Source organism: Lotus japonicus, chromosome 1 (genome assembly GCF_012489685.1).
Source record: "Lotus japonicus ecotype B-129 chromosome 1, LjGifu_v1.2".
NCBI classification, from domain to species: domain Eukaryota; kingdom Viridiplantae; phylum Streptophyta; class Magnoliopsida; order Fabales; family Fabaceae; genus Lotus; species Lotus japonicus.
The window spans coordinates 18161410-18179656 of record NC_080041.1 but is presented as its reverse complement, the minus strand read 5'-3'; the positions used below and the strand labels follow the sequence as shown (position 1 = coordinate 18179656).

The 18247-nt window shown below is 34.2% G+C and overlaps 1 protein-coding gene across 1 annotated transcript; it reads right to left on the bottom strand.

The window, feature by feature from the left end:
• Positions 1–4544: 4544 nt before the first annotated feature.
• On the bottom strand, positions 4545–7750 carry LOC130733947 (APO protein 3, mitochondrial). Its single transcript, XM_057586237.1, has 2 exons — positions 7125–7750; positions 4545–6448 (listed from the first exon to the last, which is right to left on the bottom strand). Exons 1-2 carry the CDS (start codon positions 7733–7735, stop codon positions 5554–5556), a joined length of 1506 nt encoding a protein of 501 aa, XP_057442220.1. The 5' UTR covers positions 7736–7750; the 3' UTR covers positions 4545–5553.
• Between the last annotated feature and the right edge of the window lie 10497 nt (positions 7751–18247).

Here is an 18247-nt window from a genome sequence, read left to right as displayed (position 1 = left end):
CCTTTAATAGAAAAAAAGTTAAATATAATAGCTAATAAATAAACAAAAAGATAAAATTCCACAAACACAACCCAATGAACCCATTATAAAAAAATAAAAAGCTAATTTCAATTAAACACAACCCATGACTGTTTAGGGTTATATTTTGAATGTTAGACTTCACATTTTGGATGTATTGAATGTGGTCTTTAATTACATTTCAAATTTCTTATTTTGTAGGCTCTACATATTGTGTGATGAATTTTAATTAATTCTATTTAAATTTTATTATATATTTATATTGAATAAGTTTTTAAATTTATGGCATAACTTTATGTATTTTCTATATTTAATTTTTTTTAATTCTTAATAACATGTTAAAGATCCATGGAAAATGGTGATGATGAGGCAGAAATTCATCCCACCATTGGTATAGGAACATGAACAAATGAGAGAAGTGAGAACAGACAGTTGAGAAACACTCCCCACCCCCTATCCTAGCTTTGATGTATGAAGTACTATTTTCAATAATTTTTATTTTTTATTCCGTAACAGTGGTTGTGAAAAACACAAAAAGAATATATACCTAAATGAAGCCCAAGGAGGCTAACCACATGAGCTTGTTTGTTCATTGATGTTCATGAAGAAACAAACGGACGATACAGCAACACGTAGTGAAATGCCCCCTACAGCATGCATTCTTCTAAATCATATTTGCACATGCACATATTTTCTGACAAAGTGGTTCAATACTTCAATTCTTGACAATTAAGTAGTATATATAGTACCAAAATGAGAGGAGATGTGTTTCCCTCATTAGAGGAGAGAAAAAGAACGAGAGATAATTTTTAAATTAATGGACTAAGAAGTTGAAGGAAATAGATGGGATGAGACACTATAAAAAAGAGCTAATGATTTTTTTATTTCAATAATTTGTGTACTAGACCGACGCTAACATGAAGGTGATGTTTTGAGTAATTTGTCCAAAATGCCCTCTTGGCTCTTTCATATGATAGTAATAAAAAATACTAATAATAATCTTATTAATAGTAAAATTTCTAAAAACTATTTTTATTAAGAAGGTTATCTTGGCTATAAATAATTATTCATTTTATTTAAAAAAAACTTATTTTATTTAAGGTTTTTTGTGTCAGTTCGTAAATATACATTCCTCTTATCTTTCACTTTTCTTGTGAGTATTTTTTCTACCAAATAATTATAAAATCATCTCAATTTCTATCCCCCCCCCCCCCCCCCTTAATTTCTTCTCACTTGCTTGCAATTGGAATTTGCATGGAGCAAGATAGTGGAATGCTTTGTTGCGAGTGTTTGCAGCAAAAACTAGACTTTAGGGGGTAAAAGAGGCTAAAACAATGGGCGACAAATGAGTGGTACTCTAGTAATGTCTCATGAAAGGAACAAATCCAATAATTGAATGGTTGGAAAAAGTGCTTCCCTCTTTGGGGAGGGTACGGTGTCAATAATTTAGAAAATTACTGCTTTTCATTGAAAGTAAAAGTAACCAAAATATTAAAAATCGTAACAAAATTTTAAAACTTTAATAGGATAACATATATTTTTAATAAATACTTTTATTTTGTATTTTAACAAGATTCAAATTTCGTTTCATAAAAAATATGACTTAATTCTTGAACTTCTTATACTTTTAACATTCTTGGCTTCATTGTCAAAAACAAAAATTCTTGGCTTCTATTTTTATAATTGATTTGAATTAAAATTTCTTTGCTACATGGATTATTTAAATATATTTCTATATATACAAATGAATAATATTAAATAAAAATTTTAAAATTAAAGGGGACTTGATTTCGTTGCAAGTTTCCCCGAATCTAACAAGATGAAATTGAGTTTTGTATTTCCACCCCTTATTTCCTCAAAACCGCCCTGCTCTTTGCGAGGTGGAGGCAAGGGCAAGGTGAGCTAAACCAAACCCTGACTCGCCTCGTTACCATGTCTAATTATACATTTTATTTGCTTATGTAAACTAATCATATAACAGCACGTAAAAGATGAACATTAAGAACTTATTGCACAAATAACAATAGATAGTGTTTGTTTGTGTAGGAATTCCTTTGTTAGAGCATCTTCAATGCTAGTTCTTATTTCTTAGTTCTTAGCACTATTCATGTGGGCTCGTACTGCCACATGTGCTTAAGCAACTCTATGCACATTTTGCTCCAACCATGAGTTCTTAGTTCTTAGCACTATTCATTTGGTCCCACAATATCATTATAGTAGTAATATTTTTTACTTTCATATAATTTTGATTTAAATTTAAATGCTAATTCAATATCTAAATTAAATGAATTGATGAATGAGAGATAAAAAATTAATTTTTCATGCTAAGAACTCAAAAAGTAAAACATCTTATATAAGAACCTAGTTCTTATTTTTAAAAACTAAGAACTCCACATCATCTCCTACAATGGTTAAGAACTCAGTTCTTAGTTCTTAACTAAAAAATAAGAACTAAGAACCTTACATTGAAGATGCTCTTATACATTTGTGTCCTTGAGATTTACGCGCATCTGAAGGGAATACAACGCCAATACAAACACAACTTATAAATACTAACCTCTTTCCAGAGTACCCCTTGTGCTCCTATTAATACATTTTTTTGCCTATAAAAAAACCAACCTCTCTCCAAAATGCTCCCATTGTAGAATTTCTTGTAAAGTGTTCTTCCTAGATGGAATTTTTTTATTATCTTATTCTAGTTCTTTCTATGCTCTTCCCTAGCGGACTATAACTCCACTCCTGAATCTTATATGAGAAATGATAATTAAATATTATTACATGACATCATATATCTATATGTTATTTCTCTATTCTCTTCTTTCATATATCTATCTCTTATATCTCTATTCTCTTTTTTTATCACTTTGAGTGTCTATCGCATTTTGCACTATGCCAATTTCCACTATTCATTACTCATCTCATATTTTACTGGAAATTTGAAACTGCATATGGAAAAGAAGGTGAGCACGTACCTACATATATATCAAACAAGAGAAAGTAATATATGTGATATGAGATAAAATACATACAGTAATTATTGTTATTATTAGTGTACACGAATTGGGACGGTATCAACTATCAAGTGTCAAACCTACATATCAAACCAAAAAGCAACGAGGCAGGATTTGATTTTTGACTTTGGGAGCAAAAATTATATATACACACCTCATTTTTTAAACACTTCATTTCCACTTATTTTTGTTTTTATCTTTCTCATTTTATCATCTATCACATCTCATACTTTCTCTCTCTTACTTTTTCTTTTCTTCCTATCTCTCTTCTCATCCCCCTCTTCCACTTTATAAGAAGTGTGTAAGTAACATTTTCCCCTTTGGGAGCAAGAGTACAGCAGGGTTGGCCCAATTTAGTAAGCAAGTAAAGGCAATTAGTATTTGGCATTTGAAAACTCATCAAAGTGGGAAACATATATTAATGGATATGTAGTGTGCAAGTGAAGTGGGTCCAAACTCCTTTGACAATCTGCTGCTTGAGTCACCGACAGGGATATCTAGTATGAAGATTTATTTTCTGACACACCTTGTGTCTGGCTCATGCTCACACCTATAAAGAGAGTACCCCCCCAATACATATATATGAATTTTTCCTGAAGAGGGAATCACCATCTCAGTCTTTTAATTTCAAGTACGTAGTTTGCTTGGTGAAACATTAATGCATACATAACTGTAACTGTACAAAACCAGAGAGGGTACATTGAGGTAACAGTGAAATGCTTATAGCATGTTTGTATGAGACTTTTTTTCAGAATCAATCTCTTCTGCTCATAACTGATTTTGGTTCTAGAATAATTGTAGTAAAAAAAGAAGTTAGCAGCATTGTATTTGTGAGTTGATCTATATGAATTCAGCAGTTGCTTCTAGGCCACAACAAAAGTTGCTATTATCTTGGTTCCAAGAACCGAAACTAGAAGAGTAGAAGAGACCACAGAAATCATGTGACATATTTGTTATGGGTTTGAAAGTAGGCATGATAATGAACAAGAAGTCCATTATCTCCTTGGGCCTTGTTATAATCACTAGGGGCTTTCCATCCAATCTGCCCGATGTAAAATTAATTTTCAGAAAGAAAATAGATGACATAGATTTGAGTAATCTCCAAAATTGTGCAGTTACATGAACATGTAGTGATAAAAAATGAAATAGTTTTCCTGGTCAAGGGAAGTTAACTGATAGGTACTCAGGGCTAGTAGCTAGTCAGTTAATTAGAGGGGGTTCAGTTGGTTGTGAAGGGAGTATTATAAAAAAGAGATATTTAATGAAGACTATAATCTTTGGGATCATATTGTAATGGGAATTTAAGAGACTCCAGGTTCTCTCGAACAACATGGGGTTACTTTCAATAATATTTGGTTGGCTCTTATCATTGACCATCAAATTTTAAATTTAACAGGTCTGGCTCCCAAAACAAAAAGTAATGCGTGTTGTTAACTTCATTTCTTCATTATAAAAAAGAAATGGGAGACTAGGGAAAAAATATAATTCTTATTAAATACAAGCAAAAAGATGACATTTAATAAAAGATTTCAATCTATAATAAAGGAGATGATAATCTGGAGGAGCTCCTCTGAGTAAAAACATTTATAATCAGTTAAGTCTAACAATTTCAGTAACAAGAGAAGGCAATTTTCCCTTCAGGAATGATATGAATCCTTCAACAATTCTACCTTTTGCAGCAACAATTATCCACCAAACATGTGGTAGGAGTAGGAGTATCAATGAACCTCCTTTCCCATTAATCATCTTTAAATTCAACAAATATGTTGGTTTGCACAAATGTTTAGATAAATCAGCTTTAACTTTCATATCAGTAGTGAGGAAGTAAACTACGCTTCTTAGAGTAGACTCTACCAAAAGTATATAAAAAAAGGGCAAACCTGGTACCATAGAGCTACCGCTATGCGCAAGGTCCAGTGAAGGGCCGAACCCACTTTGTAGATCTAATGTGGACAGTTTTGCCTTGCATTTTGCAAGAGGCTGATTCCACAACTCAAACTTGTGACCACAAAGTCACATGCCAACAACCTTACCGTTGCGTCGAGCCTCGCAGTCTTACTCTACCAATAGTATGCTTAATATTTTTGGACTTGCAGCAAATTGGTGATTAAGGTTTTTACTTCATGCTGCGTGCAAGAACTTTGATCAATATGCATTGAAGTTTGATTAGGTGCAGTTGGCCTTTCATAGTCGCAATTCCCGTATCCTCACAATCTCAATTTCACAAGAAACTGCACATCTTAGAGCTAAGCGCAACCGGATTGCGATAATGCAGTATACTTGTACAACTTTAAGCTGTGTATCTTTTCTGAAGATAGCATAAGCTAGCAACTATTATTGAGACTGTACATGAAGTGATGAATTACAGGCTACATAGCTGATAGTCAAACAATAACAAAACTAGCAGCGGATAGACGGATACCGAAGTTCAGATTTGATCAAACTCAAAAGTCCAAGATTTTATCCATATGAACCCCAAATAATGATTGAGTATATAAAGTTTATCTTCAAAAGGGACAGCATTTCAGGCAACAAGGTCAACTTCATCGCGACCAGGGGAAACCACATCTAATCTCATCATGCTCTTATATTGATCAGGAATGGGAGCCCCAGCATGCACACAGAGCTCAACAACAGCTGGAGCCTTACCATAATATCTCTTCAGATTGTTATTCAGAGCAGGTCCATTCAAATCCTCAACATGCCAGACATAATTCGGACCCACAAGATCATCTATCGTCGCCTCTTGCCATGCATGTAAACCGTTTCGAGACTGGTGCTTTGAAGCCTTGCACATTCTCAACTTATGTCCCTTGGGACCAACCTGAACCTCAGGACAATATCCACACATATTCACAACATACTTCTCCATGATCTTCTGTGCGCCTGATGTCATCTCAAACCAGGAGTCCAGTGTTTGTCTACCCAAATCCCTTAATTTGTTCCTATCTTCATCACTCAACTGATCCAGATTGCTTATGTTGTTCACCATTAAATTGTGAACCTTCTCTACAGGCTTTGTCAAAATAGAGGATGAACCCACAAAGTTATTCAAATTTTCAACAGAACATTTTCTTTTAGTTTCATCCTCTTCAGCAACGGATTCAAAATCTGCAATTCTTCCCTCAATACAGTATACAGGTTTGGTTCTTCTCTTGGTGGGATACTTTTCAAGGTCTAGACCCGCTTGTATACAGAGTTCAACTATGGCAGGGATACGAGGAACACTGAACCTCTCATCATGCCCAACTCTTGGCTTACCAACTCGGTCATAGAGATGAAAGCATCTTGGGAAGAAGATCACGTTTCGAACCCCTCCCCTTCTCCAAACATGCATTGCACTCCGCAAGCGACTCTGTGGTCCAGTACATGTTCGAATTTCATGACCCACAAAACCAATGTGAACCTCATCACAAAACCTGATAATACAAAACCATGAAATGTGAAGCCAACATAATGTACATGCCAACGCAACTAGGTTGGATTTGCACTCCAAAACAGTAGAAAGCCCGGACCAACAACACATAACAACTCAAAACTTTAAACATCAAATGTTGCTAACATATTAAGTCCATGTTTGGGTGAGTTATTGCATACTTGATTTTAGATAACCTTAATTTTGCAAAATTCATTTAATTGAAAGTGATTTTGAAGTAAATTGATTCATAATTGAACTTTTTTTTTATTTCAAAAGAAAGTTCATACTAAAATCCAGTACCATATTTTAGTACCAACACAAAAGTTACAAGTTTTCTATCTCAAACTAACATGGGCATGGAAGCAAAGATCAAGTTTAGGAAAAGGTAACAAACATTATTTGAAACATATCAAAATGTTGTTAGGCAATACTTCAAAATTCTTTTCTTGCCCACTTAACAGATGAATTTGAAAGCTAAGGGTAATTGCAGGTGAAGCGCCAGGGTTCGAACCCGGGATAATTTGTACTAATTTACTAATAACTAACATTTGCCTATAAAAAACAGTTGGATTTGAAAGCATGTGATATCTCAATTAGCTACAATTTTCTAAACCAGAAAATTCAGAAACATCAAACAAGAAAAAAGAGAGAGGGTGATGAATCAAACAAGTGCATACCCACAACGCAAAACGGGGATGACTCGGACGAGCTGACTCAGCCCAGAGAGCAGAGTCCGGTGAGCTTGATAAACTCGGTGAGCGACCTCAACGAGCTCCGGCACCAACAACCCGTTCTCAGGAGCTTCTTCCAGAACCCTACAAGGCTCTGCCTTCCTTGCTTCTCTCTCCGCCTTCGCCCTCTCTATCAGAACCTTCATCGGCGTCACGTACGGCTTCCTCTCCGCCTTACTCCGGCGAGGCCTCGGCACGTCGAAGTATGGGAGTCCGTCATCATCGGGAACGTCCGCCGCCGGCCATGTCTCTGAGCAGAAGGAGAGGGCCGCGTTGAGGCGGTGGGTCAGTCGCGTCAGAAGTGGGAGCTTCGAGGAGATTGCGGTGGCGCGCATTTCCTTGCCACCGTGCCGGCGTCGAGATCGGAGAAGTGGAACGACGGAGCGGGAACTATAGCCCAAGCTTGCTCCACAGTCCAACCATACGCGGTGTTTTTGGGCTTTTCTTAAATTGAATCTGGGCCTCAGTGATGAATGAAATTTTTGGGGTAAATAGCCAAGTTGGTCCTTGAATGTGTCAACTGCCTTTAAGATGGTCCCTAAACTTCTAAAATGCATCCTGCGGTCCCTAAATGTGGCAAAACACATTCAAGTTAGTCTCTGGGGTTAAAATTGTTGACGGACGTTAACAGAATACTGATGTGGAATTTTTTTATTCAAACTCATGCTTATGTGGCATTTGAACCCACAAAATAATAAAATAAATTAGTTAAATAAATAAATAAACTCTTAACCCTAAATTACTCTTCATTATCTTACCGTCTTCATGATCTCACCAACACCACACCAGAACCAACATGAATCAGCACCACCATCTCCCTCCGCCGTCAAGCCCGATCATTCCACCATCGCTTCCCCTCCATCCAGATCGCACCACCCCCGTAGCTCCCCTCATCCCAGATCACGCCGCGCGGCCACCACCTCTCCCTGGCTTAATCGCGCCGCCACCTTCATCACCACGACCTTAATCGCGCTCAGCCACCTCCTCTCTTCCCAAATCAATCCCTTTCATCACTGATCTGAAGCTTTTCTCACCAAACACCGAAAACCCAACAGATCGGGTGTGGTGCTCTGATTTCATCACATCTGTTTCCTCTTCTGTAGATGTTGCAGTGGATGATCGTGATTCTTGTGTTTCCTTGCTTCATGAAATCATCTGGGAGGTGAGACCTGTAAGACCCAGGATTTTAGAATTAAAATAAATAATTAATTTCCAACTCACGCATAGGATTTTGTGTCCGCGTGAGAGGAACTTGACTTTCGTTTGATGATCGTGAAGGGAAACCTGAACAAAAGTTTACTAAATGAAATAAATTTATGAAGGAGAAAGTTCAGGAAAAGTCAAAGGTTTGTATCGAAGTCGATTTAAGTTATAGCACGACTAATATCCGTTTTAAAACCTAGGACAAGAACCTTAGGAAATCAAACTATGTTCCACCCTTGGAACACTATAGGAATAAAATTTCCAAAAAGTTCCACCCTTGGAACACTATGGGAAAAGTTCCAAAAATTTTCAGAGAAATGTTAGAACTTCTCTTTTTCCATATATCACAATCGTTTCGAGGCGAAACTCTAGGATCTACGAACGTCCGATTCCAATCATCGGAAGTTTGCCGAAACTGAAACCCTGGTATTTCAAAACCCTAGAATCACCCGACAATGAAGACTTTTTCTATTCGGAGCTTCAAACGAAGATTCCACACGCGTAGGCCCACTCTAATCGACGTTCCAAATCTTTCTTCAGAAGGAAGTTTCTGCATCCGAGGTCAAAATCAAAAAGTGCATAAAGTGCATTTTAAGCCAGTAAACATTAAAAACAAGCCTCGAAAACCAAAAATCATACTGATATTTCTTTGAAGAATTAGAAGATTCAGCGGGAAGAATATCGTGTCTAAAATACGTTGGAATCAGTAGGAAAAATCGGAATCGCGAAATAATCATTTTCTCGCGTTTTCAATTTCCTATATATAGGACTTCAGAAATTAAGAAAAAATCACACCTTCATTTTCTTTCTTCTTCTTCTGCAGACCACGTTCTCTGGTCTTTCTTTTCTTTTTCTTTTCATTTTCTTTGTTGGTTGTGGGTGAGCTTGAGGGAGAAAGGAGGAAGAGTTTTTTTCCGGTTCTTGCCTGATCGTCGTTCTGTTCGTTGCTACGCGTAGGCCTCGAGGTACTGATGTTATTTCTTTCTTCTGATCTTTAAATTCCATCGCTTTTTGTTATGTCTTTTTGTGCTCAAGTTTTGAGCTTTTTTTAAAACTGTCCAAATAGGTTGATTTTAGTATCTAGATATATTCTCTTCGTACCCAAGAGTACTTCTAGCGGATTACATTTTGCCGAATGTCGCCGAAATGCTGCCGAAATTCATTTCTGTAGAAAATACCCATTTTTGGCTAAAGTTCCGTCCTTTGGGCTTAAAACTCTCGACTAAGCTTAGCGTCAGTAGGATTAGTCGTCATAATCGTCGTTGGTATCAACCCCATCTAATTTATTTTTCGAAATTCTGATTTTGAGTTTCCGAGCTAAAAATATTGACCAAAATACCCCTGCGACAATTTTCGATTCGATGAATTTTCTGAGAGTTTCCCTGGCCTAGATATCGCCTAGGAATACCTAGGAATTGATTTAGATCGAAGAAAAAGTTCGGAAACCCTATTTTACATAGTGGCCGAAACCTATTGCTTAGGGTACCGTATCCATAAATAATTTTTGGGTCTCTATGACCTGAGCCATTACGTAGATCTTTTGATTGTCGAAATTTTGGCGCTGGTTTCGTGTCATTCCGAGTTCTGTAGCTCGAGTTATGCTCGTTTTAGCGAACGAAGTTCTGTTGTCAATTCGTGCCTTAAGAGGAACTCTGAAGCTTTAAAAGCTTTCTTTCCGGTTTCGATTAGCGTTATTAGATAGTGTTACTTCTAGTAGGGCTTGTGTTGATGATTGTGTTTCCTTGTTCTAGGTTCACAACTTCCATGCCCAACTTCTACTCACGAAGGTAAGGGTAACTCGGTTTTAGCGTGTCCTTGAGTCTTGCCTGCTTTTATCGCACTGCATGCGTTTGAGATGAAGATGTTTATATTGATTGGCATTGGATTATGATTATTATGCTTGCAATGTTGTATGCTTGCTTATATTGACTGTTTCTGAGGCTTGTGCCAAATGTTTTCTGAAGGCTTCGGCCGAGTAAACTTATTGAGACGTGTGTCTCCATTTTCTGAGAGGCTTCGGCCGTTTACTGGTTTCTGTCATTAAACTAAGTTGGTATGCAATTGAATTGAGTTATGTTCGTTGATAATAGGAATAACATGTGGTTACTCCGAATTAATCATTGGTTTGGGGATTGTTGTTGACTGACTTGGCATATAGGCTTTGGTCCTTAAGTGGCGATGAGGTGGGTGTGGTCCCACGTGATTGTCCCGTCTTTCGAGGCGTTATAAAGTGGCAATGAGGTGGGTGTGGTCCCGCGGGATTGTCCCATCTTTCGAGATGTTCTAAAGTGGCGATGAGGTGGGTGTGGTCCCACGCGATTGTCCCGTCCGGAGTGGCGTTAAGTGGCAATGAGGTGGGTGTGGTCCCGCGTGATTGTCCCGTCTTGAGAGACGTTGCTGATCGATCCATTTTGGTAGAAGCATATAGTTGCATTATAGGGAACTAACACCTAACCCTATGTTGTTGGATTTTAGTTATTAGTTTATTGATATCTGATTTGATGTTATATGTTAGGTTGCCGATATCCGAATTGATGTTATATGTTAGGTTGTTGATAAATGAGTTTAGTTATGTTGTTGGTTCATTTACCATGATAGGTAGTTAAATTTGAATAGCATGATTTTCTCTTTCATACATGGTAATTGTATGGAGTTAACCCTTTCTATTTGCTACTTTTGTTTGGGCGCTTAACGCTATTAGGCGATGGAGAGCCTTCCGCTGAAGCTTAGTTGTTCAAGTTGGAGACCGTGATCGTGGGCGGTCGAGTAGAGGTGGATGAAGCAGTTGCTTCTCCCTTTTTGGTGGACTATGTCTGAGTTTCTTTTTCCTTATGAAAACTCTGTTGTCAAACCTTATTTTCGTCACTTGTCTAAGTGAGCGTACTTATTTTGGAAACTTGTTCATGATGATGTAAGACACTATTATTATTATGTCGGGAATGGGTTGTTGAATAAAGTCTATGTTATATATTCAATTATGTTCAGTTGCTTCAAAAGGAAAAAAAAAATATATTGTGTTTTCTTAGGATTACGGAATAGTCCTTAGACTTGTTAGGTTACTAATGTGACTCCTCAGTTGAGAAATTGGGGCGTTACAAGACCCAGTAGGGATTTCGACCCAGTGGCATGATGTCTTGGAATTTCTAAAAGAGAGGGAATTTCTGGGTTTTTTGAAGTTGTTGGTGGTTGAAAGAGAGGGGATTTGAATGTCTGCTCCTCCTTTCTTTGGATTTGGTACATAAGAGAGAGCACGATTTGAAGAAATGGTTAGGGTTCGTTCTTTGGTTTCATGTTGTGTTCAATTCTGGTTTGGATTTGAGATGAAAATTTCATCTGGGTTTGGGTTCTGTGTTTCATGTTGATCTTCTGCATACTTTGGAAGTGATTCAATGGAATCCTTGGAGTTGGATTTGGGCAAAGGGGATGAAAGCTTCTCAGCTTGATTATAACAAGTTTGGTGCTGATTTTTCTAAAACTAGGAATCCTGTCATACTTGAGGAGTTAGCTCGAAAGATGAACTTTGCTGGTAAGTTTGAAGTGTCTAATGTCTTGGCCAGTTGGGCTGACATGATGAATGAAGTGCCAAGAAAAGAGAGCCTTCAAAATCCAGTAGTTCGATATTGGGTATTGTTTTACATTACATGAATCAACAAAATTGATAATTCTGTGTATATAGAAAGTGCAGATTATTTACTCTAGTTTTTTATTGGGGACTAGTGTGCCACATTCAGGGATTAATTTGATGTCCAAATGTTTTTCCAATACTCCATTTCCATGTAGGCAGTCCAGCTGGATTAAAAGCATATATAAAAAAAGATTTTGTTAACGTCCGTTAACAATTTTAACCCGAGGGACTAACTTGAATGTGTTTTGCCACATTCAGGGACCGCGGGATGCATTTTAGAAGTTTAGGGACCAACTTGAAGGCGGCTGACACATTCAAGGACCAACTTGGCTATTTACCCAAATCTTTGTATGTTCTGCAATCTAAAACGCTGAAGGTTTTTTTTATACATCGGAAAGATAAATTGCACCATTCAGAAGTTTTTTGTTTTTTGTTTATAGGCAAATGTTAGTTGTTAGCAATGTTAGTAAATTAGTTCCTCCTCCGGGTTCAAACCTGAGACCCTTCACCCTTCATCTCACCCAATCCTTATGTCCCTAGCTCTTACCACTTGAGCTGTCTTTCGGGGACCATTCAGAAGTTAATCCCTAGACCTCCTTCACCTAACACATATGTTCTCTACCTCTTACCATTTGAGCTATCATTCAAGGACGGAGCTAAATATATTGAAATTACATTCCACTATCTAATTTGCGGCATATTAAAACTACATTCCAGTATTCCACAATCTCATTTGCAGTACATTTGAAATTGTGTTTAATTTTGATACATTGACAGTGTAAAATTTTTGACACCGTCAACTAATCAAATTTCTTGAATGATTCCACATTCTTATTTGGTGTAAAGATATCTTTCGGATTATTAAACACTAGTACTTTTACCCGTGCGTTCACGGAGTATACTTTTTTATTTTGTTTTGTGTTTTTTATGGTTTTCTTAAATTATTTATTCGTATGAAATAGAAAGAAAAAAAACTGTGATAGTTAAGTGTATTTTGTCGAAGTGTTAATTTATGTTTTTGATTGTATTTTTTTTTTGTCGTACGTTTTTTTATGAGTGTATTTTTTTTTATTTGTGCTGTTTGTCCTTGTTTATCTAATTGATATTTTAGATTTATTCTTTTAATATAACAATTTTATTGTACTTTAAAGATAGAAATAGTATTTTTTGTAAGATCTTATTTAATATTAAGTTTGTCTTTTTGAGGTTCATAACTCATATAAAATAAATAATAATAAATTTTTGTAAAACAATTTGAAGTTAATAGTATAAGTCCATATAATGACATTGATGATGGAAGATCAAGACGAAGAGTTAGGGGAGTTTTTTTATTGAATGGCCTCTAAATTTTAAGGTTTTTTATTAATATAATTATTAGTTGATTAATATTTTAACAAATATAAACTAATAATATGTGTCTTATATATGAAATTCCCTATATATGTTTTTTTAGTGATATCATATTTATATTAATTTTATCCCATGACATTCCATAACTCAAATAAATTAAATAATAAATTCATTTAAGTTATTTTGAGGTTAATAGTAGAAAGTTATAAGACTAACATTGATGAAGAAAGTAAAGGGATAACGATAGTTTTCTTCTTTTTTTTGCATCACAAGTTTGTAATATTTATTTTGGTAGTTATGAATTTTTTTAGTGATATCATATTAAATATTAAATTTACCCTATGGTATTCCATAAATCATATAAATTAAATAATAATAAATAAGTTGAAAGTTGTAAACTAACATTGATGGAGGACGCTCACGGGGAAAGAGATAGAAATGATTTTTTTCTTTTGCATCACATGTTTGTGATATTATTTTGATATTCACTTTTATTTATTTTGTGTTTTTATTATTTTTGCGTTATTTTCAAGATATTTTTGTATTAATATATTATTTTGTATAAGAATTTTTTAAGGTTTTTTATAAATGTGTTTTTTTTTGTTTGGTCGTGGCGTTGTGATGGATTTAGTGTATCTTTGGTGTCTTGTCTCCCATAAGACGACACACCACATTCTTTTAACTTGTCTTGTTTTACAACCCTTGTTGTTTGCGCGTTACCTTGGCAATATAGCGGGTTGTATTACCTATATGCAGGATTTTATGTTATTTGTTTTTACCTTGGTTGATGTTACTCCATTCAAGAGGATTGAAATACATGTTCCGTCACCAGCCTGTCACTTCGTTAGGTTTTTCGTTGTGACGTGCTGTTGCATCGCATCCATCTTTGGTGACAACAAATACCCATATGCGCCCAACCTCTAGGGAGCTTCCTCCGGCCTGGGCTCGACCTTTTCCAAATGTAGTGAAGGTCGATTTTGATGCTTTTGTTTCATCATTTATTTCAGCTAGTTTTGACTTTTTGTTTTGAATTATTATTTTTTTTTAATTATGATACAATATTTTCATGAAGTTGAAACTTCCTGTTGTTATTGGCAGTCCACAACAACAACTTCTCCTCCAAAAGGTTGGTTGAAACTGAAATTATTAGTAAATATTTTAATATCTTCGAGTGTTCAGTCTACAACTTCAAAATAATGCTTGCGAATATTGAGTTCTTCGTCCTTTGATCTTATAGTTGTTGTTTATGCTCTCCAAATGAAAGTTTTCTCCGTTCCTCCATAACCATAGAAAAAAAACAACACCCATTTATCTTAATTAATTGTTGACATTATCATCTCATAAACACTTTTTTATTCCGGTGTCATGTTAGATAGAAGATGTACATACTATGTTGTTAGATCTTGTCTATCATAATATAATTCATCCATAATAAGCTTATTTTGAGAAGTTGGTATTGAGGACCTATCAATTTAAGTCATTTGGGGGAAGCCGACTAATGACCTGATGTTGCTTTGAATAAAGTGATTATATTTGCAAATGCGAAAAAAATTTATTTGCTCCTTAGTAAGTTTTAAATCTACAACAATATAAGAAGTAGTGTAAGAAAACTATTGCATTATCATTTTTATTTTGAACAGTGGTGTTTTTATTTTTTGATAGACAAATGTTAGTTGTTAGTAATGTTAGTAAATTAGTCACTCCTCAGTATTCGAACCCTGAAACCTTCATCCTTCATTTTACCCAACCCTTATGTCGCATAACTCTTACCACTTGAGCTAACCCTGTGGAACAGTGATGTTTTATATAGTCTTTGTTTTAAATGCGCTCACCTCTACGTTATATAAGAAGTTTTTGTCTTGCAAACTAAAGCATCATTCTAAGAACCTTTTTTTTTAATTTTAAAATGACATTGTTTATTTTTTATGAGAGATCATTTTTTTTAGTTTACACTCATAAAAATTTGATTTTTTTATTTGGTCTATGATTACTAAATGTTATGAATATCGTTTTAGATATTAAATATATGTAAATATTACACATGTTATATGGAGTTATGAAAGTGAAAAGTTTTTTGCCTCATGAATTTAATTCTTTATTTTTTGTGATGATTAGACATTTTAAAGGGATATTTAAACTCAAGATTGTTATATCAACCTTAATTATTCATTCAATTACACAATCAAAATATAAATAGATTAATGGTATTTAAATTATTTCTTTCCGTTTCAATTTAATTAAATATCTAATTATTGTGTTTTTAATGACAATAAATTACATTAGCTTTATGAGTAAATGATATTTAAATCATTTATTTCAATCTAATTGAATTTTAAATCAATAAAACTGTAATATTAGATACTTAAAATTAAAATTAAAGGCAATTTTTCTTTTAAAATATAACGTTTGTATTTATTTCAATTTGAACATATACTTTGGTATGATACATATCTCATATCTACATCTCTGACATTTCTTCCTTAAATATTTTAAAATTATTTTTAATCAAGTTTCATATATTATTCTTATAATTTAAAAAAATTCCAACATTTTCGCATATCTCATTTATATTATTTATTCCATCCTACCACTACAATAAAAAAAATGAGTGTCATATATTAAGATTAACTATGACATCAATTATTATAATTATTAATATAGAATGGAACTTGAAAAGTTTGTATTCTATATACTATAAATTTATTGAATGCACTTCAATTTTATAACTTGTGCCCCTTTACAATCCACTTGCAAGCTTCACCTAAATTCCATGTAAATGACATTGTTTCAGGTTCTATTACTCATATAAATTTATCAATTTATGATTAGATTTAAAATATTATTTATATTTATATGTGTTGGTCTGTTATTTATTTTTTTGCAATATTAACATAGAACAATTTATTTATTTATTTTATCTATTTGAAACAAAATATGTGTTTTAACATATTTTCCTTAAAATTGGAACAACATAGAGTTCACTCTATTTAACTCATGAGCTGTCAATCAATCTAATGTAGTGGTGCAATGCACAGGGTCGTTGGACTCTCGACAAAATAGATCGGGAAAGCAAATAAACATTGTCCACTAACAATCACCGAATGTAGATAAAAAAGTATTAACCACTAAATTATTGCCTTAGATCAAATAAAAATATTAAACAATTTAAAAATCTTTGTTCGAAGAGAAAAATGTATAGCACCAGATAGAACCCCCCAAAACATATATAATCTAGTCCCTTAATGTATCAACCCATGTCATAATAAATTTTAAACTTCTTTAAGACAAAATATCCAATTCTTTTATGCAAAGAGGTTCAAAGACAAAACTAAACTTCAATTTACAAAGAACACCCGAAACAAATTCACATATGCTTCATTACTTAAGGACATGGATAACTCATTAGTTTCAATCAACTTCTCTATTATATTCTTCAACCCATTGTGTTTCAAGTTCAGTGTTAAATTTCTATTATGTTAATAAATACATATTAATATGTACAACTTTTACTATTATAATTACTAATAATATAAATAAAAAGAAACAATATACCAATGAACTTGAATATTCTTCTATCAGGTTTAAATAAAATTTATAGATTTAACATTTGTTTGGAGTAATTCAAATTGATGCACTTGTTGCTTTAACATTTCTCTGCATCACTACCCCTCCAACTTTGTTTCATTGTCTGCCATACTTTTATGGTTTTCATAACATGCTTTGCACTATATAGACTTTATGAGCCACCATAGTTTTCAATCTTCTTCCACGGACTTACAAAACCTTGATGAACAATGTTGGGGTCTTCAACCGTCGTCTATTTCATTCTTCTTTAATCCACACTTCTAAAGATATATGTGTCTTTGTTGTAGTTGGATATCTATCATTCTTTTTCGCTACCAATAGAACAAATCACTTGAAATACTTAACTCAAATTCTTGCCCATATTAGAACAATATATGGATGAGAGAAAATGAGATGAATTTCTTAAGGATAAAAAAAGTATAAGAAGAGTGAAGGAATAGATACCACATCATGTAAAGATAATAATCATGAATTTGAAGCTTGGTCATCCTCAGCAATCGTATCGTAACTGTTGCAGCAACTACCCTTCATAGCGTGCATTTTCCTAAGCAATTCAGTTTATCTTCCAAGTTGTTCAACTATGGAAGCAAGAGTTCCTTCATCTTGATTATTTAAACCAAATTCCAAACACAAATTTTTATTTTTGTGTTTCAAAGCCACGTCAAAAAATGATGCAAGTTGAGTCTTCACCCAATAAAATAACAATTTATAAATTCAAGCATGGAAGTTTAAAGGAAAGAAATACAAATTTATTAGATAACTTTCAAATCATGATTTATTTACACATGTGTCTTACTTTACGTGTTCCCTCATAACAATCTAATTTATCCTCTTCTCCACTGGCACAGTTTGAACCTGAAATTAACAAAAACCAAATTATGATATTCTAAATTAGAAGCTCAAACGTTAATAGACACACTCACTTTTTAAAAAAGTGACAAAAGACAAAGAAATAATATAATAGAAGGAAAAAGCAAAAGATACAGTGAAAAATCATTCACCATTTGGGAGTTTGATCAAGGTTGAAGTGTCTATGACCGAATCTACTATAAACCATATAAAAAGCAAAGATAAAGGTAAGAAAAATGGCAAAAAAAACTATGGAGCAAAGGGGTATTTATACTTGTAGTTTAAGCTTTGAAGAAGATGGAAGGTTTAAAAAAACTGAAGAATATTGAAGGTTTCTTCAAAGGTTTTTAGGACCTCATATGAATGAATGCATTGATTTTTACAATTAAGTTTAGTGAATGCATTTGGGAATGCAAAAAGACAATGAGATTGCAATGAAACGGACGGCTAAGATTCA

Excerpts from the sequence above, each read along its gene's own strand:
- LOC130733947 (XM_057586237.1), bottom strand. The coding sequence starts at position 7,735 with ATGCATTTTAGAAGTTTAGGGACCATCTTAAAGGCAGTTGACACATTC. Across the intron at positions 6,449-7,124 it reads ATCCCCGTTTTGCGTTGTGG|GTTTTGTGATGAGGTTCACA; the intron begins GTATGCACTTGT and ends TTGTATTATCAG.